Below are 25,240 nucleotides of genomic sequence, written 5' to 3' on the forward strand. Positions count from 1 at the left end.
GGAGCTTGAACTCATGGCCTGAGCACTGTCCCTGCCTTCCTTTGCTCAAGGCTAGCATTCTGCCACTTGAACCACAGTGCCACTTTCAGCTTTTTTGTTTATGTGGTACTGAGGAATCGAACCCAGGACTTCAGGCATGCTAGGCAAGCACTCTACCACTAAGCCACATTCCCAGTGAGAAAAAATTCTAATATACACTTGATATCTAAAATCCTTAAACATGAATTTTTGCAGAAGGATATTCATTAACCAGGTTAATTTGACAAAATAAGTTTCAGATTTTCTAGTGCCAAATAAGATAAATTTGGGGTTCATTTAAATTTAGGCCTAATTAAACCTAATATGGAAGAAGACAGGGAAGCAAGAAGAAGGAAAGAAGAAAACTCACAGTATTAAAAAAAAATCCTTTAAAATTCATTTGCTGGCTCTCCCCCTCTATTTAACTAGTAGACAGATCGAAGCCAAACAACTTAAGCAATCCTGATACATCAACTCAAACTGCAATAGATCCTACATTTTAAAAAGTAGAATGCTAATTTAGTTCCAGTCTTTTACCATTTGTTTCCCACATTAATAAATATGAAAATGGTCTACTATTACATGCTGACACACAATAATTAGTGAATTGTTGCATTTATCACCCTTTTATCCAGTGTTAGTGCAGTACCTTGCACACTGTAGCAAACTGTTGGTTATTTCCTGCTCCAACTACAAGATAGCCGTCCTTGGTTTGAAAGGCCTAAAAAGAAAAATCCAGAAGTAAATATATGGTTATATGTTAACAAGACCACAAAAAAATACTTTCATGTCAGTGTGTAAGAAGCTTGTTCTAATGTAATGTTATTAATTCAATATTGTCTTATTAATATCTTATTGACTATATTGCTAGCAATGGAAGGATATAGACTTGATAAATACATTAAGTGGTACAACTTACTAGAGTTGTAATGCACTGAATATGGTCACGGGGAGTGAAAGGGTAAGGGGAGAAGATGCTTCAGATGATATGTGGGTTTCTGAGAGGCTTTCAAGACAGCCCAGTAGAAATCTCTTTTACATGATTATGAACCGTATGGAGGTCTGAACTACAGATAAAACCTTGCAGGCATTTGCTTCTAGTCTGTACTGAAGATATTGCATAGGGGAAAGCATCCACAAAAAAAAAAAACAAAAACAAAAACAAAAACATGTAGAGTGGGGAGGAGGGAGGAAGCACAGTGAGGAAGCTGGGGCCAGGAAGGAGAGAAGCAGCCAGAACCAAGGTGAAGACTGAAAGAGCATCCATGATGACCTTTCATGACCTCAGCAAGAGCTGCACAGGTATTGCAGTTTGGAGTAAAGGATGGACTAGAAATAGCATTAAAACCCATCTGAAAAGTTCGGTTGTGAAGCAGGAGACCAAGCCAAAACCTCCAGCCCAGCATAAGCACAGTCTCAGAGGGAGGTCCCAGGGGCTGCTGGGACAGTTCTACCAAATGCTTCCACTTCCTTCTCAAGAGGAACAGTCATCAACTGAAGGTAGGGCTAGGGAGAGACTGTCAGGATGAAGAGTTCTGATGGATCACTGAACACAGTGGGAGGGCAATGGCCAGAGAAATCCAGTCAGAAGGCTAACACACTGAGCCCAGATGAGAGATTTTCTCCATAACCTCTCCACTACCCAGCCATAAAATAAATGTAATCTTACACTCAGTAGGTTTAGACTTTTTCAGCTGAGTAGGGAAGAAAAAAAAAAGATACAGGTGCAGGAAAATTAGAAAACTCACCAAAATGTCATTGAACAACAAGCCAGGGCCAATGTGTCTCAGGATGAAGGTGGTAAAGAAAGGCAATAGTATGAACAGAGCAAAGGGACAGCACATGGAGGTGGTATCTGATGGAATCAATGAGGTCTCCATGGGAGAAGAACAGGATACAGTGGTGGTCTGAATTCAAAGGCTTCACACAGTGATCATAGAAGCAAATCAGTTTTAGACTATGATAAGAGCACCACAGTGTGGAATGCTATGCAGGAGGAACTGAGCCTTCATACTATTAAAATTATTAAATCCTTGGTTCCACATGAAGGGAACTCCTAGTGCACTGTAGGCTCCCATGGCTTGATGCCTGGCCCTCACCAACTCCTCCAACTCTGCTCACTTCTGTGCCTCACTTTCCATCTCAGGCGAGGTAAGTGACAAGATGCCACACACACCCAGTCAAAAACAGACCTTCTCTTGAAAGGACAGCTCCAACAAAAAGCCCCTAGTGGAGCTGTAAACACTCATGGTGGGTATTCTTGCTGGAAGGAATCCCAGCTGCAGGAAAGAAGAAACTATGGCTTCTGTGTGAAATAATAGAGAGATCAGATTGCAAGGGAAAGATCAAAGACAAAACTTTCTTCACAGACAAGATTTTATTCTTCTTGAGGAAAGAACGCTTTCTCACCATGAAATGTCAATAGTTAAGAGTGACAAGATTCACTGGTGAGAAGACCAAACAAAAACTCCCAGGATAAATCTCTCTGGAGAAGAAGGTTTTCTAAGACCTTCTTGAATGATGTTATTTGATCAAGGGACTGGCTATTTCAACAAGACTGACAAACTTCATGAGCAAATTGGAACTCATTGGAAGCAAAAGATTGTGAGACTTCAGAGTTAGTTACTCTGGGTAGAGCAGTTTCAGAAATAAAATGTGATCATACCTAAGGGCCAGGGTAGATGCAAGACTTGACATCTTGGAGCACAATGAGCAGAGGTGAAGGCAAGGAAAAAGGAAAGTTAATAGAGAACTGACATTGCTCTTGGACATTTCTGGTCCTCCCCAGAGACTGATTTCTGAGTTACCAGCTTGTTGGCCTGGGTTAGTGAGGTCCTAATTATTAAGCCTATAAAAGAAATAAAGGACTTCTAGATGCCCCCACAGCAAATCAATATATCAATAATCAAATGGTAAAAGGGAGAAATGTATAACTAGTCCTTCCTAATTATAAATGTATAATTAGACCTTCATAAGCTACCATACCAGTGCATCTAGTATTTTCTCTGACATAAACTATATACAATGGGTAAGTCTTTTTCTAGAACAATAACATGATTTCTAAGTCTTCCTGGGGCTAGTTATTTTATAACAAGATTTTCGTTAACAAAAGGTAGGGCTAAATGACTGCATCACCCCTAAAGGACTGCATCAGTCCCTGGAAAAAGACATTCCACAAAGTTGAACTCACTGCCCTGAGAATGTTTGCTGGCATGTGGAGCATTATACTTCTGGGCTTGTACTGGTACATCATGACAATATAGAGAACGTCTTTCCCATCATTAACAGTTCATTGCACCTTCTGGTGCTGAAGGGGGCTGAGCCAGATGGCAAGGAGGCATGTTGTACTTGCCAATCAACAACAGTGCTACCAATTGGGATGAGGCAACACAGCAAATGGTAGCTGAGCCCAGCAGGCTCCAGGCCCACTACTACCAATCTGGCTTTGTCTTCATATTTTTACATGGGATAAGCCATTTCTGAAAACTCTTGCTGAATGGAAACCCTGATCTCGAATTGCAATATTCCAGAGTAGCCTTGAAATAATCTTACATACCAACTTCCTGCTCCAGATGCAACCTGAGATTTGCTAATTCTACAAGAAGTTTGGCTGTACTGAGATACTTTTGAGATTGTTTAAGCCAATTAAATTTCACTTCAAATTAGATAAGTATAGTAGGATTTTCAACTACCTGGTTTTTGGCATTGGATGAAGAGATATGGCAAGGAGGGAAATGAAAACATATCCTCATCTATTTTAATTTTTTACAATGTGTTGATAAATATTATTTTTCTTATAGGCCTTGTGTGGAAAATATATTACTTTTCAGGAAGGTCATCATCAGGTGTTTGGACACAGTGTAAAACAGCACACAAAGTTCTTTTTCCTGGGACATATGGGCCAGAAACAAGCTTTGAGGATCTTCAACTGACTGTACCACAATGTACCTTCAGCCAGATTATTTAGACTAGCTCCCCCAAGGCACCTAGTCTTTAATAAAATTACCCCCAAAAGGTACTAGGTCAGAATCACACTGATTTTTTTATAAATACTCCAAAGTAAAAATTCACAAACTTTAAAAAATATATACTTTCTTCTATCTCAAACAAGTTACAGCAGTCACAGGTCCATCCAATTATGCACCACAGGTGAAAATGTAATTTCTGACAATAATCCCACATTACTTCAGAGCAGTAACACATGTGTATAGAGAAAAACTGTAGCCAAGCTGCTACCACATGTGAGTGAAGAGTCCAGCAAGAAAAACACATTAACTATAGTTAAAGAATATTAGAATCATTTGCAGAATGGATCACCAGTAACCTTTTACACACTGATTTTAATTACATTTGCAGAATGGATCACCAGTAACCTTTTACACACTGATTTTAATTTCATCAATCATATCTCCAGATTGATGAGTGGCAAAGCGTGGGGCACACAGAGAAAGGGACTGGAAAGAGGCCCTGACATTAGAGCTGCACACTAAGCCTGGTGAGCCCCAGCTCTCAGCAGAATTTCAGCCTAGAGTATGGAAAATCTGAAGTAGAATGGCTTGGGAAAGCAGTTAGCAAGGAAATGGCCAGGGATAATGGATGAGAATGAGTGAGAAACTGATAGACTAATTCTTGGAAGTCCTACAATGGGTGGTTGGCTCCTTAGATGTATGTCCAGCAGCCGCTGAATCCCTGGATGAGTGGGGCTCAGAAACTTGGCTCCAAATTCACATATAAGGAATTGTGATTGCAAGGTAAAAGATGGAATTCGCTTTTTAAAAAACACAAAAAAGAAGCATTTGCAGGAGCCCAATCCTTTTAAAAAAAAAAAAAGACACATGATTTCTGGGGATGGAGAAATTTAGATAGGACAGAAGGGCCATACTGAGTCCCAACTATGGACCAGAATAATATCTGGGAAGTAATTTTTTTTAAAGTCAATATATTTTCTTTTTTAATTTAATTTTATTGTCAAGGTGACATACAGAGGGGTTATAGTTACATATGTAAGATAGTGAGTACATTTCTTGACAAACTTGTTACCTCCTCTCATTTTTCTCCCACCTTCCCTCTTCCCCAATCTTATAAGTATCGCTGTTGCATTGGTTCAATCTTTGTCCTTTGTCTCACCATTTTGAAGTTCCCCTTCCCTTCCCTAATTCAGATAAATGTATATACAATACCCAGGGTACCAAATCAAATACGGTGACAACAGGGGCTAAACCATAGGGAAGAAAAAAGACATAATTTCACATGGTACATTAAAAATAACAACAACAATGAAAAAAAACCACTTGTTTCCACATGTTGTAGTTCATTTTGCTTAGCATCATCTTATATGATCATATGTATATAGTAACTGAGTTATTGTGATAGCTCAATATATTTTCTTCCATCAGTTCCCATATGTGAATGCAACTTGGGCAATTTAAGGAAAGTAGACACAGTACAAGGATTTTGGCAGAAAACTGGGAAGCATAAAATATAGCAGAGGAAAAAGAATCAATGACTGAAAGAAGATGAGGATCCACTGAGGATAAGAAACCATGAGAACCAATTCCCACAAACCTTCTCATGGAAGATCAGCCCAACATAAGGGTATAAGTCAAAGACAAAGAATAAATAAGCTTTCCTTTGCAGTTATAGATAGGAGGAACTTTCAGGAGCCCTGTGGTTGAAACAGTGACTGCTTCTAATTATGTACTTCTTGTTTCCTTTATTATGTCCAAAGTTTAACCTTGAATCATAGAGTCCTAATGTCTTTTCTAGATAACACCCCAAATGGTTGTTACCAAGCATTGATTTCAGAGACAGTGTATATAACATGCATTTTTCAGTCCATAATACAAAGTAGATTCCTGTGCAGGAGCCTTGAAGCTAAGGCATACAGATGGTGAAAAATCCTCTGGGCTTGGTAGAGCATGGGCAGTGTGGTGCTGCTGGCTGGCTCATGGAGGGTGAGTGCTTATGAGAGGTCCCACTGACTCTTCTAGGGGAGCATGTAAAGGGAGTTCTTACAGACTAACCAAGATCAAAAACAAACAATAGGAAGACTCATTCAGAAAGATTTATGAACATTACTAAAGAAATTGATGCAAAAGGTAGCTGGCTACACCCATCTGAGGTCAGGACTTTAAAGAGTTCATTCTTTGTCTTGGAAGAACAGACCCGGGAACCTATCTCAGGCCAATTCACATGCTGTGACCTCAAGTTAGTTACTGAAAGAATGAACAGCTACTGTACAGTTAAGAAAAATCTGTATTGCAAGCCAAAACACTTCTATTATATTACTAATGACTTCTCTCCCTGAAATTACTACTCACCAAAATGATCAGACAATTGAGCATGATTTCTATGTATCTGGTAAACTGAGTTTAGCCTGAGTCTGCCAAAGGAAAGATCAATAGAAAAAGGTAGATTAACAGGCCCAGACTTGTACAAAATGCTCAACTGCTCAGGAATTAAGGCCTCAAAGTGTACCTCAACAATTTCTAGTCTATGAATAATCACAAGAGAGAAACAAAATGCAGCAAGGTATGACTGCCTAGGCCTTCTTCTCTCTCTCTATCTCTCCGTCTCCTCTCTCCTTTTGTACTTTTCCTTTCTCCCTTCCTCACTCTCCCTTCTCCTCCCTCCCCCGACTCTCTCCCTCTCTCCTTTCCTCTTTTCTCCTCTCCCCTCCTCTCCTTTCTCCAGTCAAAGATACACACATTCACAAATGCGCACACACACACACACACACACACAGAGTTTCTTAACTCAATAAGTTTGAGAAGTGCAAAATGAACAACCTTGTTTTTTAACTATGCTTTCCAAAACCCTTGACTTGCTGATGAATTTAGTACTCTCCAAAAGTGGCCTACAACTTTAACAAAAGGTATTTCTCAACTAAACTTTTATGAAAGCATACCAATTAATTTCTCTCAGAAAAGCACATCATAAAATGATCTGAAATGCAAGGTAGCCTGTCAGAGTTATGCAGGAGTAAGGACTCTGCTGACAGCCAGAGGAATCTGTACTGTGTGATATTTTTTTCATTTCATCAGTTAGTTACACAAATTGAGTTACTCAAAGTTTGATTTAATACTCCTTCAAATGGATAACTATACTTGTAATTGTATATGTCTTTAAGGAAAAGCTTTGAATAAATGCCAAAAGAAAAAACTGTGACTTCTTTTTTATTAATTCATGCAAATAGCTTCATTTGTTTTTAAGTATATGATAGCTAATTATTCAGATAGGGTGGTCTTTAAAAAATGACCATGAAATCTTGCTAATCAGATGTTATGAGAAAAGTATGACATTTTCAAGAACCTCATAGTTTCTGGTCTTCAGAAACTTCTTCTCATATGTTGCTAATTAAAACTTTCAGGCTGGGAAAGTAGCTCAGTGACAGTGCTTTGACTGGCCTGCATGAGTCCTTGGATTTGATCTCCAGCAGCACAAAGAAAAATTCATTTTTAAGTATTTGAATCTATATTAATTGTTTTGCTTTGCAAAGAGAAGCTCCTCTCTATTCTATTTCCCTGTCATTTGTTTCTTTCTTGTTTGAAATTATATATTTATTAACTTTAAGTGGTTGTACAAAGGGGTTACCATTCAACCTGTCAGTTTGAGTGATCAACAGCATCCCTTTCATCATTCGCCTCTCTCGACCTTGTTTCTTTGTTTCCTTCTTGTAATATAATTTCTAACCCAACTCTCCATCAACACTATTCTGACATCTTAACAACATATACTTTTTTTTTGTTGCTCAAAGTCCTTGCCTTTCTCCACCTACTTTCTTCCAGTCACTACTCTTGGCTTTTTCTTTCTGGGAAGAAAGTCTCATTTTCTTCCACTTTCAGTTTTTCCTTCCTTCTACTTCCTGAACTTTCCTTCACAGTCAACTTCTCTTTCTCCTCTTTGCCCGTCAGCTATGACCTCAGTGACTCCCAGAACTCAATCATGACTTCTGTATTAAGTCTGCAAAGTAACACTGACCCTCCCCAACACCCCCACACTAAACTTTTCCTACTACTAGAAAGCAGTCAGTAAGTAGTCAGTAGTCAAAACACAATCACTAAGTACAATCTAACCCAGGACTGGCACTATAAAATTGCAACTAAGCAATGTCCTCAGAAAACTGAAACATATACAGGCTATCATCTGAATGACTGTGTGTGTAAATGAGAAAAATTCACTCACAGGAAGTGGGTACCAGCTCCCTGAATGATCCCAATCATGGCCTTTCCTCAAAGTCTTCTATTTTTATTTGGATACCACAAGTTCACAAATGAACCAAAAACTGGTCACTGCTTTGTACTGCTTTGGAATACCATACAGAAACAAATCCTATTTGGAAATACATGTCCTTACTACAATAGAGATTAGTAGGCACAAAAACTAGAGTAGAGCTGGGCTCCAACAACTTATAGCTATAATCCTAAACACTCACAAGGCTGAGATCTGAGGATCACAATTCAAAGCCAACTAGGGTCAGAAATGGAGCTGTGGCACAAATGTAAGGGCACTTGATCAAAAGAAGCTCAAGAACAGTGCCCAGGTCCTGAGTTCAAGCCCCAGGACCAGCACCAAAAACAGACAAATAAACAGGGTCAAATTAGAATCATTAGAACATAAAGTAATAATACTTTAAAATAATGGTAACACTTTTTAAAATGCAAGGTAATTCTGAGCATATAAGAAAAATAATTACTCTTATAAAAAGTACCACATATATGTTCTTAAAGAACCAGATAACTATTTGTAAATAGAATTAGAATTTAAAGACTCAGTGGAAAGATTCAGAGACAGCTGAAAGGAGAGTTGTTTTATGAAACAGAACTTGAAAAGTTACATAAGCAATACTTGCAAAACTGTTTGGTGTAAATGAACTAAACAACTCATGGTGGGGGGAAGGGGGAGGAGGGAGGGGAAATGAGGGACGAGGTAACAAACAGTACAAGAAATGTATCCAATGCCTAATGTATGAAACTTTAACCTCTCTGTAATTCAGTTTGATAGTAAAAACTTAAAAAAAAAAGACAAGTTAAACCAATTTAACAGAAAGAAGAAGAAATCAACAGTATACAAATGAGCTAGGCATTGGTGGCTCACTCCTGTAAGCGTAGCTATTCAGAATGCTAAGATCTGAGGACTGTGGTTTGAAGCTAACCTGTGAGAAAAGTCTGCTAGACTTCACCAGCAACTAACAGAGCTGCAGGTATGGCTCAAGTGATAGAACATCAGCCTAGCAAACTTAATTCACTGCATCTATGAATTACCTCATTGGATTATCAGCACACTACATAGTGTGTGTATTGTTTTAAGCTTCCTAGATTCAGGAAACATATGCACTGGAAGATAAACAACTTTTCCTTCAAGTATTTGTTAACAGAACCTTGATGGAGCCATTGCTTTTCTGACTCTAAATTTTCTACCTAAATATTTTTTTTCTACTTTAAAATTTTTCTTTAAATTTTTATTGTCAAGCTGATGTACAGAAAGGTTACAGTTTCATACATTAGGCATTGGATACATTTCTTGTACTGTTTGTTACCTCCTCCCTCTTCCTCCCTCCCCCTCCCCCTTTCCCTTTCCACCCCATGAGTTGTTCAGTTCATTTACACCAAACAGTTTTACAAGTATTGCCTTTGTAGTCGTTTGTCTTTTTTACCCTGTGTCTCTTGGTTTTGGTATTCCCTTCAGTTTCCTAGTTCTAATACCAGTATACACGTTTTGCAATGTACTCAGATAAGATACAGAGATAGTGCAGGTACAACCACAGGAAGGGGATACAAGAAGATCATCAATAATAGAAGCTACAGTTTCACATAGCACGCTGAAAGTAGTTACAACAGTGATATAACAGTTCTTCCCATAACATGGATTTCATTTCACTTAGCATCATCTTATGTGTTCATAAGGGTATCGCTACTGGGCTCTTGTGATCCTCTGCTGTGACTTGCCTAAACCTGTGCTAATTATTCCCTATGAGGGAGACCATAGAGTCCATGTTTTTTTGGATCTTGAAACCTACCTGCTGCTCATGTTTCTGATCCAGCCTGACATCCTTGGATAACTGTTATCTAAACACACCTATGATCACAATATCCTTTGCATATGGAGTTTGGTCCCACCTGGGTAAGTTCACAAGGATCCCCGGCACTAGCCCCTATTAATTTCTAATTCCAGCTGTGTGCCTTACAAGGGTCACTTTGTAGATCCCCAAGGCCATCTTTCCTAAGCTACAAAGGTGTCACTCTTGCCTGGATCTAGTTTTTCTTTGTCCATAAATGTTTTGGACTTGGAGACAAGAGACCAAGCTTCTGCCACTAACTTACCATATGGCCTATGGCAACTCATTTAAACTTGTCAGGTCACAGTTTCCTCATGTATAAATTTTGGGTGTTAGACTAGTCCCTCCCAGCTATAAAATTCCATGATTTTAAGATCAAACGTGAAACCCTGATAGGAGAATTGTAATAAAACCATAAAAAAGAAAGAAAGTGGTCTAGTCTAGATGAACTTTCATATTTTACTATTAGAGTCTCAAGCTATTTTATACATGTTTACATATACTTAGAGACATTTAAAATGAGCCCATTTTACGAGGTAAGAAACAAGAAAGCCCTCACACATGATATTTAAAATGTGGCTCCACAGTGCACAACACCTCCATCGTGTATAAATAGAACATAGCATTTACAGCCACTTAACCTGTAATATATTTCTTTTGGCTGAAAGGTAATGTTCAACTACATGAGTCTCTGAGAACACTGGCTTTTTTCTTTATGTTGTTTTATAAAGTAATGCTATTTTGTAAAAACCTAGAGTTCCTGGCACATAATCTCATTATTGCTGTGCTTTTCTTAATAAAAAAGAAAGGAAGAATTATAGTAGCTTCTATTCGTTGAGTACCTACTATTGGGTCTGATTGCCTGCTTGGTAATTTACATACATAATCTCATTCTCTAAAACAGTTCCAACTGTGTGTAATTATCTCACTTAACCAGTAAGAAAAATTACCCCTCAGAGAGTATATCAGCTTAGATAAATAGCCATTTAATAAGAAACCTCGACAGATGAAGTGGAAAAAAGAAGGAAAGAACTCAGTCAAGAATTCAATGTTTAGGGCTGGGGATATAGCCTAGTGGCAAGAGTGCCTGCCTCGGATACACGAGGCCCTAGGTTCGATTCCCCAGCACCACATATACAGAAAACGGCCAGAAGCGGCGCTGTGGCTCAGGTGGCAGAGTGCTAGCCTTGAGCGGGAAGAAGCCAGGGACAGTGCTCAGGCCCTGAGTCCAAGGCCCAGGACTGGCCAAAAAAAAAAAAAAAGAATTCAATGTTTAAAAAAAAATTCAATGTACATCCTACAAAATTACGAATAGTAAGGGGAGGGGTAGGAAGAGGAGGGATGGGGAGAATGCTGAAAGGGGTGATATTGATCAAGATTCATTATATTAATAAACTGCTTTATTAAGTGATATCTCCTTTGTGCAACTTCCTAGAGAGATAAGAAAGAAGCTCAGGCAATACAAGAACCAAAACCTGTCAAACTCTTTCTCCCATTCTTCTCTGAAATAACATAAAATAAATCTACTCAGTATTTCAAAAATAATAGTAATAAAAGTTATTGAACACTTATTATGCAAGAATCTTTTTAACCCCCATGGCAGGTTTCTATGAAACTTTTCTAAGTATAAAGACTGAGGAATGCAAAAGTTAGGTAACTTTTCTAGTTAGCACAGTAAAAATTATCCATGCTCACAAATCCCCACTAAAAACCACCTAAAATCTGGTAGAACTTAGAGATCTATAAGAAAAATACTCATCCTTGCTCAACTTTCACAAATTGGTAGTCCAGTTCATAAGGCAACACTTAATAGAATTTCAGGGAGATCCTGAAATTCTTCCACTTCTCTTTCCACACATACATGTATATACATATGTATATGAATTCTGTTTGTGTGTATGTATATGTGTGTATATATACTTATATACATATATGTGTGTGTATATATATATATACATGCATCCCAATAATCCTGTCCCATGTCAACTGCTTCAGTTCTTCACATCTGATTTCCCTTCCCCACGAAAACTCTACAGTCAAGTGTCTGCTCAAGCTAGTAAAGTCAATAATGCTGCTGCTGCTGCTGCTAATGATGGTGATGATGGTGATGATAATGATGATGACAGTAATAACAAATGATTGACTCAGACCCAACTGCTTCCACCATGTTTTAGATTTTAAAATTCAAAAAGCAATTAACAAGGGAGGACAGAATAGATAGACCCTTAGAGACCCTAAACCTTCATGTTATCCTCATTGACAATAGTTATAAGTAGTCTGTTGCCAGCCTAAAGAAAGACACATAAAAATATTTTATCAAAGAAATGAGAAAAAATTTAAAGTAAGAAGCAGAAATTATGTATGGCCTGTTGTAAAATATGTTTTAAGTATTATAAATCTGATGATAAAACTTCCTTCCAAATAAACCCCTTAAAGTTGTAAACATACACTGTGTTGGCGTGTTTTAAAAATTTATACACAGAAATCAAATTCTCCATTGCAGCATGAATTTTCCATTACCTTTTCAATGGTATCCTATGAAAACATACACATATAGAAGATGGATTCTTTATGACAGCAGTACATTGGAGCCAGTGTAATGAGGCTATGTCAATGTTTCCACTTCAGCTACTTTTTTTTTTCAGCAGGTTAATGACTAGACCATAAAAATGTGATTAAGTAAAATCTGGCAAGTGTGTTCTTAGTAAGTAACCTTTTAAGAAACTGAAAAGAAACTAAAAGCAATGAATGACCATTTGGAAGATTTAAAAATTATTTTTCGGATCACATACTGCAAAGAAAAGTAATACAAAAGCTTTTGGGAACTGGATTTATAAATGTATTTTAGAAGATAGCTGCCAAATAAATTTAGCCAGATCTTTTTTCTGTAAAATAATCGTGACTTTGAATGGGTCAACATGCACTTTCCTTTCAGATACGACATACATAAGAACACAAGATTGGGGAGGAGAGAAAGTGGGAGAAAAGTGGAGAAGGTAATAGTTTGAAAAGAAATGTACTCACTACCTTACATATGTAACTGTATATCACCTTGACAATAAAATTACATTTTAAAAAAAGAACACAAGTACTTTCTCACAAACCCTAGTCTCTGTGCTTGGGAGTCTAGAGATTCCTACAACGGTGGTGTGTCAAAGGTAATGATAAAGTTAACTTTGAAGGGACTAAATTTATTGTGTGTACACACATGCATGCCAGTACTGGGACTTGAACTCAAGGTCTCTCACTTGCACTTAGCTTTTTTCCTAAAGGCTGACCTCTACCACTTGAGCCCATACCACTTATGCTTTGTGCTGTTCAATTGGAAATAAGAGTCTTGTGGGCTTTGCTGCCCAGGTTGCCTTCAAACCACAATCATTCAGTCTTAGCCTCCTGAGTAGCTAGGACTACAGGCATGAATCTCCAAGGCTCAGGATTGAAATGGCTCCATTTTAAAATATAGTTGTGATAACTGTTCTCAGGGTTGAAGATATGGAGTAGAAGTCAAAGATACATGGACTAAGATATTGGCCTTGCCATATGCTAGTTGGTGTGGTCCTTGGGCATCTTGTATTTGAACTGATAATGGAATGAAATATTACCTGTTTCACAGGCCTATTTGCTCAAAAAAGCTGAGTTATCTCCCAGAGCAAGCATTTTTGAAACTTGGGCATTTTTGAAACTGCCTTATTTATTATTAAATGGTAAAAATGTATCAAAGTATTAGTGATTTGTACTGGCTATATGCCTTAGGGAAGATGTTTGTTTTGACCTCTAATTCTCTAAGATGGCAGAGATGAAGAATAAGGAATCATCTCAAAACACATTAATTGCACTGCAATTACAAAACATCTTAAATAAAATGTGAACAATTAGCAAAGCAACCTGGTACTTCTGATATTAAAGTCAACAATCATTTAATGAAATGAGCATTTACTTCATTTAAGGAAGATGCACAGGAGTATCACAGTGGTAGAGCACTTGCCTAAGATCTGTGCAGCCCTGGGTTTGGTCATCAGAATCTCAAACATAAACATACACACACACACACACACACACACACGTCAAAGGTCACAATGAATACAAATTGATTGGAACATCCTACATGTGGTTATAACTATAAATTTAAGATGTGAAAAGATTCACTCTTTTATAATTTGTTTATAAAAAGAAATTAATTGCATGCTATTCTATCTACAGATTAAACACTACCCACATAAAAACAGAGGATTGTAGAACATGTTCTATCCCAAACCCTTGCTACCACTAAATTGCTTTTTAGTTGATGTTATAAGTTTAGAATCATCTAGATCTAGTTCCATCATGTTCCATTGTGAGAAGAGTTTTTTGGGACCTGTAGGCCTGATTTTGATCTGGTAGTAAAGGAAGTAAGTGGTAGTTATTGAAAGTCCAATGCTAGTCACTAGATGATTAAAATACCCTTAGGGCTTTAATAGCTAAGACTATCTTAACAGACCGAGCAAGATGAAGGACCCAAGACAGAAGGACAGAGATCTCTAGAAACTACTCAGAAGCCCTTGTCATTTTCTGTTTGAGATTAGTACATAGTTTTCAGGATGGTGACATGAATCAGTCCAAAAACGAGTGACAAATAGCCTGACCTTCTCAGCCAGGATTCCTCTCCCGATGGGAAGTGGTCACTACCATGCATATTCTCACTTCCAGCAATCCTATGTTTATTTCAGTGAATAAAATCTATCCTCTTTCATTAGACAGTAAGTTTAATGAGAGCAGAAAAATGCCTGCTGTTTGTCTCACCACCATACTATTCTTTTCCACTAAATACCTTTAAGTTTGTAGTATAAATTTAGAACATTTAAGTCTATTTTAATTATGTTCCATGGTGAGAACAGTGTAGATGCAGACACAAGAAGACTCAGGCTAGAAAAATCTTGAGCTTTGAAGAGTAGTTGGTGAAGATCTCTAGAGGGGACCAGAGGTCTGGTGAATAGATTAGGAAGCATCTATTACAGCTATCTGACTAGATAACAAGATGGGCATTTCATATACAGAGATATGGGAAGATTAAAAGGAGGGATTGTCATGAGCAAATTACATAAATAAAGGCACAGTGTGACATCATGATCAAATTAATTGGATAAAAGTATAGGTTTGGTAAAGCAAAAAATGGCAGCTCCGTTGGAAATGCAGGAGCCTTTATAGCTTCCATGTTAAAGAAGCTGGACTTCCATTCATGAGTCTGAGGAAAGGGGAGAGAGCTCTTGTTTCTAGGCTCAGGAGAGTACAGACAACCTGACTTAGAATGATTCCACTTGATGATCTTCTGACTTTATAATGGTGTGAAAGAATTCAATCAAAATGATATTTCAGAATTGAAATGTGAATTCTTTTCCAGCTAGCAACACACATTGTGATCCTGCTGTGATTCTGGGCAAAGGTAGAGAACCTCAACTCCTAATCATCCACACAACTGTGAGGGAAACAAACCAAAGTCCTGTTTTGTTGAGCCATGGTAGCTTGTGGGATATGAAAATATTGCCTATTTTCACTTGCATCTCCAAGTTAGGATGGGCTTACGGGCATGTAGCAGTAGGTCACAGAGCACCGAAGAGTACATTGGAAGGAAGAGAGAAGATATAGTTTATACAGTTGTCCAGCCAAGTGAAAATGAGGTAGGGTATGTCCATGGAAATAGAGATGCAGTTCTCCACAGCACCAAGAATGATCCAGGAGGGGCTGGGGATATGGCCTAGTGGCAAGAGTGCTTGCCTCGTATACATGAGGCCCTAGGTTCAACTCCCCAGCACCACATATACAGAAAATGGCCAGAAGTGGCTCTGTGGCTCAAGTGGCAGAGTGCTAGCCTTGAGCAAGAAGAAGCCAGGGACAGTGCTCAGGCCCTGAGTCCAAGCCCCAGGACTGGCCAAAAAAAAAAAAAAAAGAATGATCCAGGAAAACAATTCCCTGCCCAGTACTGAAAACTGAGGATGAACTTACATAATGCTATCTGATTCCTGCCCACTTCTGAACTACTGTTTTTCAACACTAGTTTCAAGAGATCTTCTTCTCTCTGCAGATAGTAACAGCAGCACATCTTTAGAAGCTACCTAGTCACAGGCCTTCATACAATGTCCTACCTCAGCCACCAGGCCTTTCTCTGTTTTCTTCATTTGTCAATTCCTTTGTATACTTCAGAGTTTGCCCAGCAGCTGGTTTTCCTAAGGCTATCCTCTGATTCCCTTCCAGCCCACCAATGTCCTCACAATCTCTGGTAATTTAGCCACGGCACTTAGTGCATACTGTGTGTGATACACATTTTCTGTTCTTCCTTGCGAACGTGTAATGTGTGATACACATCTTCTGTTCTTCCATAGCATAGCGTGGAAGTGCATGAAAAGGATGAGAACACAGGTTTCTATTTCTGCAACTTACTAGCAACATACTACTGTTTTCCCTTGCCATCCCCTGCAGAATGCAGGCACTGCCTACCTCACAGGACTTATGCAATGAGTACCACAAGCCCGTGAATGCCTGTGACTGCAGAGGCACCCAATAACACAGCTACTTATTAACTATCCTTATGATGTTACAGACAAAACAGTGAGGCAGGCCAGGCTACATGCCAGAGGTAACCACCAAAGTCAATGACTAGAACCAGGCTTTCCACCAAGATCTCTAGCCTTCCAACCTTTCTTCCTTCTACAAGCTGCCTCTTGGCAGTGTACTTCCTCAATGTTGGGCCTGCTCTATAAATGTATGAAGATAGGGCCAAGCTCTCATTTCCTCTCACAGGCACCAGACAAGAAGATATGTGTGTAAGAGCTACCCAAAGCACAAACCAAACATATATAGTTTTGTGGCTAGAAAATAAAATTTAAGAAAGTAGCATTTTACTGACTAAATTATATCCGTCCTCTTTTTCCTTCTAATTCAAGCCAAAATTATTTTTCCCTTTTCAGTAATGAATCAAGTGATTCACAAGTAGACTGGGAATTCTGTCTATGCTCACAGTTGTCTAGTAATATACAGAAGCGGATGTGGTTGCGTTTAAAAAAACGAATGCATGCTATCAAATCTCTACTTTTCAGTACCTTCAAAGAAATTCAATCAATAAAACCCATGAAGAATTATCCATTTACAATATGCAAACAGGAACTTTGTCTTTTGTTCTCTACAATAGGAACTCATCCTACTCCTCCTTAAACTGAATGTGTTCATTTAGAATTCTAATACAAATCAGTATAAAACAAAAATGAAAAAAAAACTGCCTTAATGCAATTTACTGTGGTGCTCTTTACATCATGCCAGAATAATTTCCAGTTATATTTACAAAACTTCATTGTAAGCAGAAAGTAAGGAAAATGCTACATGCTGGTGGATCATGACTGTAGAAGGCTGAGATTTGAGAATCACAGTTTGAAACCAGCCCAGGCATGAAAGTCTATAAGACTCATATTTCCAATTATCCACCAAAAAGCCAGAAATGGAGCTGTAGCTTAAGTAGTAGAGCCCTAGCCTTAAGCAATAAAAAGCTCACGAACAGTGTCCAAGCCCTGACTTCAAGCCCTAGGATCAGCACCAAAAAAAGGAAGGAAAAAAGAATCACTTCAGGACACTTGGCAAATATTAAATTCTGATGTCAAGTGCATTAGAGTTTAGAATACTCATGCTTAATCAGACGCTTTTAAATTTATTTCACCACTTTAGAATTAAGCTGACCAACACTCAGAGAACAGAGAACTAGGAAGATGGTACTCTTCATTTAAAGACCTTCTTGGTAAATGGCAGAGATACTGTCAATGCCTGTCCATTCCATAGCCCATCATGAGACCTCCTTCTTGCCATCGTTGGTAGGAGTTAGACAAAGTCACATGAGCACTACTAACAGCTCATACACAGGAGAACCACTCAGTGTCCCTGAACAACAATTTGAGCAATGCAAACATTATCCTCTCAAATGCCTGATTGGGGGGGAGGGGGAGAGAGAACCTGATCTATGTGAATGTGAAGCTTGTAGAAAAAAAGAATACCCGATAAGAATACCCTAAGAACTTCTCAATCTAATCACACTGACAATCATGATTGATCAACATTTGCTATAACTTACTACAAATAATTTTTATCTATCCCTTCATTCCTTTTATTTATTTGGTTTTTGGTTTGTGTGTATGTATGTGCCAGAACTGGAGCTTGGGCTCAGGGCCTAGGGCACCATCCCTGAGCTTTTTCACAAAAGGCTAGAGAGGCACCCAGCTCCTTTTTTCCTTTTTTTAAAATTTTTTTGCCAGTCCTGAGGCTTGAAATCTGGGCCTGGGCACTGTCCCTGAGCCTCTTTTGCGCAAGGCTAGCACTCTACCACTTGAGCAACAGTGCCACTTCAGATAAAAGAGTCACACACTTTCTTGATTAGATCTCAGCCTCCTGAGTAGGTAGGATTACAGATGTGAGCCACCAGTGCCCTGGCTTCTTTATTCCTTTTTAAAGACATAGCAGACTAAAAAATTTTATGATTCAATATGTCAATTTGTTAATACCATTGCTTCTGATTTCTACTAATGTTTTCAAACTTAAGTAATCAAACCTCCAGAGATTGAAAAATACATATTTTATTGAATAAAAACATTTTGTTTGCTTCTATGTTTAAATCATATATATATAAATTTCTTTTTTTTTGGGGGGGGGGGGGGCCAGTCCTGGGCCTTGGACTCAGGGCCTGGGCACTGTCCCTGGCTTCCTTTTTGCTCACAGCTAGCACTCTGCCACTTGAGCCACAGCGCCACTTCTGTCCATTTTCTGTATATGTGGTGCTGCAGAATCGAACCCAGGGCCTCATGTATACGAGGCAAGCTCTCTTGCCACTAGGCCATATCCCCAGGCCATAAATTTCTATTTTTATGCCAGGATTTCATTAGGTACTTGTCATACTAACACATATTCTTATCACATTTCACCTGTTCTACTACTTACTGTCAATGATAGTTCTTTGGAGGCTTGAACTGTGCCTTTACCTCCTGTCATACAGGCCTTTTGACCCATAATATCTCTCTGGAAATGTTCAGTGAATTGAAGTGAATGCAAATCTTAGCACTGTGCACACACACACATGCCAGTACTGTGGCTTGAATTCAGGACCCGAGGACCCAGGCACTGTGCCTTAGATTTTTTTTACTCAAGACTGGCACTTTACCACCTGAGCCACAACTCTACTTCTGACTTTTTGGTGGTTAACTGGAGATAAGTCTCTCAGATTTGTCTACCAAGCCTGGCTTCAAACCATGATCCTCAGATCTCAGTCTTCTGAGTAGCTAGGATTGTAGGTATGAACCGCCTGCACCTGGCTAAATCTGACTTCTTTTAAGAAATTTACATATTTCAAAACTTGCTACTAGAAAGTAATGGCTTAAAAAAATACTGGGAAGAGGGGCTGGGGATATAGCCTAGTGGCAAGAGTGCCTGCCTCGGTATACCCGAGGCCCTAGGTTCGATTCCCCAGCACCACATATACAGAAAGCGGCCAGAAGGGGCGCTGTGGCTCAGGTGGCAGAGTGCTAGCCTTGAGCGGGAAGAAGCCAGGGACAGTGCTCAGGCCCTGAGTCCAAGGCCCAGGACTGGCAAAAAAAAAAAAAAAAAAAATACTGGGAAGAGGATGTCCTTATCATCCCAGGTCCTGCTCAGTTACTTCTACAGAGCAGAAAGAGAGCCATTATACTGGTCAGACAAGGATATTAAATCAAACTAAAGGGGTGCTAAAATTTCTAAAGAAGAAATAAGGAACAAATGCAGCAGCATTAGACATGTTGAAAATGAACCATACAACTTGTGGGTGAGTGTGGGAGGGGAAAACTGGGAAAGAATGAGAGAAAGGTTGACATTGTCCAAAAAGAAGTGCACTCATTAGCTGATTTATGTAACTGCAATCCCTCTGTTTATCACCTTGGTAATTATATTTTAATATTTTTAAGAAGAAATTATGCCCAGGACTTCATTCTACTTTGGGTCACAAGCCAACAGAGAGACATCTACAGTACACAGGATAGCCCAAGAGACCTGGGAATCACCCCTTGAAGTGCTGCACAGGAAAGATCACCCAGTGCCATTGGTCCCAGGAAAACTACATGAGATTCACGCTGAGAGGCTAAAGTAGTCCTGAATGCTGAACCTCAGAAAGTTTGAAGAGAAGGTAGGCATCATCTCAAAACTGAGGACACACATTTGCTGATTAGTACATTGTTGGCCTCCTCCATGCAATCATCCCTATGCATATTATGATTTACAAATTTGACTTGATCCCTGAAAGTGAACAGAGTCATTTGTTGGCAAAGGGAAGTAATGTAGCATCCAAGAAGGAATCAGTAACTGAGGGAAAGACCAAGAAGAACACTAGAACAGACACTCCTGAGGAAATAAAACTGCTAGAGAAGGCAGCTGGCTACTTTAAAAGAATTACATATGATACAACAGCTGAAAGAGATTCAATTATAACATTAATAAGTTTTTCTATAATTGTTAAATTGCAAAAATAAATAGAGGTAGTATAGTATTAGCCAAGGAAAGACATAAATCAGTGTAACAGAATACAGAACCCATAAACAGACCTCATAAATATGTCCAGCTGATTTGTGAACACGGTACACAGCAGAGCAAGGGAGAAAATGTAGTTCTTTCAATACACAGTCTGCAGCAAACAGACATCCTTAGGTTTAGAAAATAAAATGAGGCTATGCCTTATATAAAAATTGTGTCAGTGATGGGCAATGATGGCTCACACCTATAATCCTGGGTACCCAGGAGGCTGAAATCTGAGGATCACAGTTTGAAGTAAGCTCAGCCAGAAAAGTTTGTGAGACTTTTATGTCCAATTAACCACCAAAAGCCTAAAAGTGAAGCTGTGTATAAAGTGGAAGAGTACTACTCTCAAGCAAAACTGTTAAAAGACAGCTTAGTTTTTAATTTAGTTTGTCCTTGTATTGGATTTAATGTATAAATCTCTTACCCAGAGAGTGCATATGTGTTACACACACACATAATATATACATATATATATACACAAACAAACATATAGGTATCAAGTATATAAATAGTAATATATAAACATATGGTATATAACTAATTACATAAATACTTAGTATATATATATATATGTGTGTGTGTGTGTATATATATATATATATATTATACTGCCCAAATGGTATATAAGTAATTTTAGCCTATTTCCTTTGAGGACTTATATAGCTTTATTTGATCTTTAACCCATCAGGAATTTTCTCTGATGGGTAATTGACTTTTCTTACTGAAGTAGGCTTTCCCAGGAAAGAGGCCAGCCAAAGCCAAGAAGTAGTCTTGTGGGGAAGCCAGAAGGAAAAGAAGCTAGCTGAGGACAGCTGGTCATAGGATGGTAGCTTCCTTATGTACAGTTAATATAGCAAAGTGGGGGAGGAGGACATGTCTTACTTAGATGTCTTGTGTTGCCAAGTTCTTCCTAGCCCTACATGTAAAGGGAAAATTCAACCTTACACATGAAGGGGAAGTCTCAGACATCACACAAGAGAAGGTCAACAGGACTCAAAAAGAATCTATCCAGGATATTTAAAGAGCAAATAAAAGGTCAGAAGAAATCTTTTTCACTTAAGAATGAATAACTATAAAAAGGTGAAAGAATAAGCATTTAATTTACTATACTCTTCAAAAGGAAATAATACATGATAATAAATTGTATCATGTAGAATTTATTTCTATGTGCAAAGAACATACTTTAACATAATATGACAGAACTTATCATTACAGAAAGCATTTATTTACACTTTCACAGAAATTAAATAAAATATTTTGGACTTTCCAAGCACAGCTGAGAATAAAATACAAAAAAGACAATTAATAAAGCCCCTGAAAGGAAGGTTAGAGAAATGCCTCAATGCAATCTAAAGCCAGATATAAATTTCTAAAGGTTAGAATCTACAGAAACTCTCATACATCCTTTAGAGGATAAACTTTATTGCAAGCTCAGATACAGAAAATACAGATGAGTTAGAAATAAGTAGTAACTGAGATGAGAAATATGCCAACAGATATTACTATGTTTTTTTTCTTATTTATTGTCAAAGTGATGTACAGAGAGATTACAGTTTCATACATTAGGCATTGGATACATTTCTTGTACTGTTTGTTACCTCTCCCTCATTCCCCCTTCCCCCCTCCCCCTTTCCCTCTCCCCCCATAAGTTGTTCAGTTGGTTTACACCAAACAGTTTTGCAAGTATTGCTTTTGTAGTCGTTTGTCTTTTTTATCCTGTGTCTCTCGATTTTGGTATTCCCTTTCACTTTCCTAGTTCTCATACCAGTATATACAGTACTATGTTTTATTAAAACCTTTACACATTCCTTTAATTCGCACATAAGGAGATCAATATGGCTAGATCCTTAATGTGTATACTAAGAAAAAAAGCATAATATCAAGTAATTTTAACAGAAAACAATGAACCTTTAGCAAAAAATAAAGCATATACAACACCCTCAATATTACCAGAATGAAGAACAAAAAATTGATATAGCATAATTTTTTAAAGCCAACAGCAAAAGTTTTTAAAAATTCAAATCATGCCATGAACTGGTGGCTCACGCCTGTAATCCTAACAATTTGGGAGACTGAGGAACATGATTTGAAGCCAGCGTGAGGAGGCAAACCCAAGAGACTCTTAACACCCCAGAAATTAAGTCTTGAATTTGTCTGTGGTTCAAGTGGTAGAGTGCTATCCTTGAGCATAAAAGCTCAGGGATAATGCCCAGGCCCTGAGTTCAAACCCCAGGACTAGCACAAAACAAAATTCAAATCACATGCCAGAAACAGGACCAAACTCACTTGTTGAATTGAAACCTCATTGTTCTATTATTTTAAAATAATTTTAAATAAATTTTAGAGACATATAAAAAGAAAAAAATCAAATATATTTGTAATATACTAATGACTATTCAGAGAAAAAATCTACACATCCACAAAAGACCTATATAAATACAAATAATTCAGAAGCTTAGAATGAATATAAGGAAAATAATAATAGCAAATATTTTTATAGGAGGAATATGATCTACTTACTAGCACAGGCATCTTGCATCTAGCAACTCATTTAAACCCTCAAAACATCCTCATTTTATAGAAGGTAAAATTGAGGCACAAAGAACATAAATGACTTGCATAAGGAAACACAGTAAGTCAGTGAAAATAAAGACTGAACCCAGGTACCAGCTGCAGAGCACAGAATCTTAACTACACCACTGCTCCTTAGACAAGGCTAACTCTAACTTACGCTTGGCTCTTGCAAACCCATCCTCTCTGTGGCCATGATTATGCAAACAATTAAAATAATGCTATATAAATAAATGAGTTTTATAAGATTTACTTAGATTCAAAAGAATAATTAAGAATAACTAAATTAAATTGAAGGTTATTGTCCAGCTCAAGGTATCTAAATTAGAACTAATAAGAAATTTGGTGATAGGGTCATTTATAAACCAGATATAATATACGCAATTAGCATGTTCTGGTTATGCAAATATTATATAATGGGAAAAATCTTATCCACTACACTTCCCAAAACATGCCAAGTATCTAGAAAAATATACAAGAAAAAAGTGACCCATATAAAGAAATCTACAAAACTTAAGGTTGAGTTGACTAGTACTCGGGTATGACTAGATTTGATTACGTCTATCAGGTCAACTCTAACTAAATTAACCTTTATATTTAGATATTCATATTTATAGGTAAATTTACCTCTTAAAATTATACTTTCCAGGTCTTGAAAATCTGAAAGGATGTTTATAACGACACTGTGACTCAAAAATGTCACTTAAAGTATATACACTAATAGGCAAAAAAAAAATGTTGAAAAAGAAGTATTCTAATGGGGTTTTTTAAAACAAATCCCTACGGATACTATGAAACCAAAATAATGTTAATAGAGTTGAGCTAAAGCAATAAGAAATAAATGAATAGAACAGAGAGTCCAGGACCATTCCAGCCTCTTTATGTTCATAACATAGGTTCAAATTCCTGAGGAAGGACAAATATACGGTTACAAGTTAATGGACTAATTACTTAATGACTTGTGCCACAAAACACAAAATCTACTAACCCGTGGGTAAGTACTTTTATTTTGTTTTATTTGTATTGGTTTTGCCTTTCCCTCACATTTTGGTGTTTTCCTGACCTCTTCAAATTTCCAGTAAGAACTTTTTAGTCAGAAAAACCTCATAAACATTACTTTCATGGTATGGGTTCCAATTAAGAAAAATACTTAATTCCATAAATTTGAGATTCCTTCTACAATGACAGCCAACTGAGGAGAAAAATACTTTGGTAATTAACCCAAGGAAACTGTGAAAGAGAAAAAGAGGTTAAAAAATACTCTCAGAGTTGATTTCCTCCTTGGATAAGTAGTACTTGGTGAGAGGCTACAAGTGGTAACCTACCAGATGTGGGAAGTGATAGGGTAGGATACCCTAGGAGGCATGAGAATAGCCAGAAATAGTTCACATAGATCTTCTCAATTTGCATAAACACCAGTTTCTGACATGGTTTTGAGAACAACAACAAAAAAAATATTCTCAATTTCAGGTCTGACCTAAATGATGAACATGCAAGTCCATGTACATGGACATTTTGAAGCAGCTGTCATTGAAAATGAAGAAGGATAACCGTAATGAACAGTGCTTTTTAGTTTAAGAGGAGTTCTAGTAATATTGCTGTTGTTGTTTTTTAAATAGAAAGGAATCATCTTTAATTTGCCTTTTTTTTTACATAATGACTATTAAGAGCACAGAAAAATACATTTGGAATGAATGGCTTGGGAAACCTTCTGGCATCAAAATCAACAAGCCATTAATATCCTTCTGAGAGAAATAGGTAAAACAGGACTGATCGAAACATGTGAACTTGGGGGTAGGTGAGTGAGCTCACAGTAATATAAACTAGCCCCACTAGAAAATGAATCAGATGGCTCTTATTTCAGAGAATGTGTCCTGCTTTAACCTAAGAGAAACAGAGATGAAATGCTCTTCTAGTTTCTGTTGCCAGTTCTCCTGTATGCATTCAGAAATAAATTGAGGGTAGAGGGCAAAGTTGCTTCTTCTAATTTATTCTTTCTTTAAAAGCCTTTGAGAAGCTCAAACTGCCAAAGCCCTTTTCAAT

The 25,240-nt window shown here is 37.8% G+C and overlaps 1 protein-coding gene across 11 annotated transcripts in view; it reads right to left on the bottom strand.

The window, feature by feature from the left end:
• The window catches only part of Sugct (succinyl-CoA:glutarate-CoA transferase), a 546,711-nt gene that overhangs the window by 361,388 nt on the left and 160,083 nt on the right, over positions 1-25,240 (bottom strand). For all 11 annotated transcript variants that reach the window (XM_048339429.1, XM_048339424.1, XM_048339423.1 and 8 more), the window contains one exon: positions 668-739. In XM_048339429.1, the coding sequence (XP_048195386.1) occupies positions 668-739 (72 nt within the window). The remainder of the gene's footprint in view (positions 1-667; positions 740-25,240) is intronic.

Source organism: Perognathus longimembris, chromosome 2 (assembly GCF_023159225.1).
Source record: "Perognathus longimembris pacificus isolate PPM17 chromosome 2, ASM2315922v1, whole genome shotgun sequence".
NCBI lineage: Eukaryota > Metazoa > Chordata > Mammalia > Rodentia > Heteromyidae > Perognathus > Perognathus longimembris.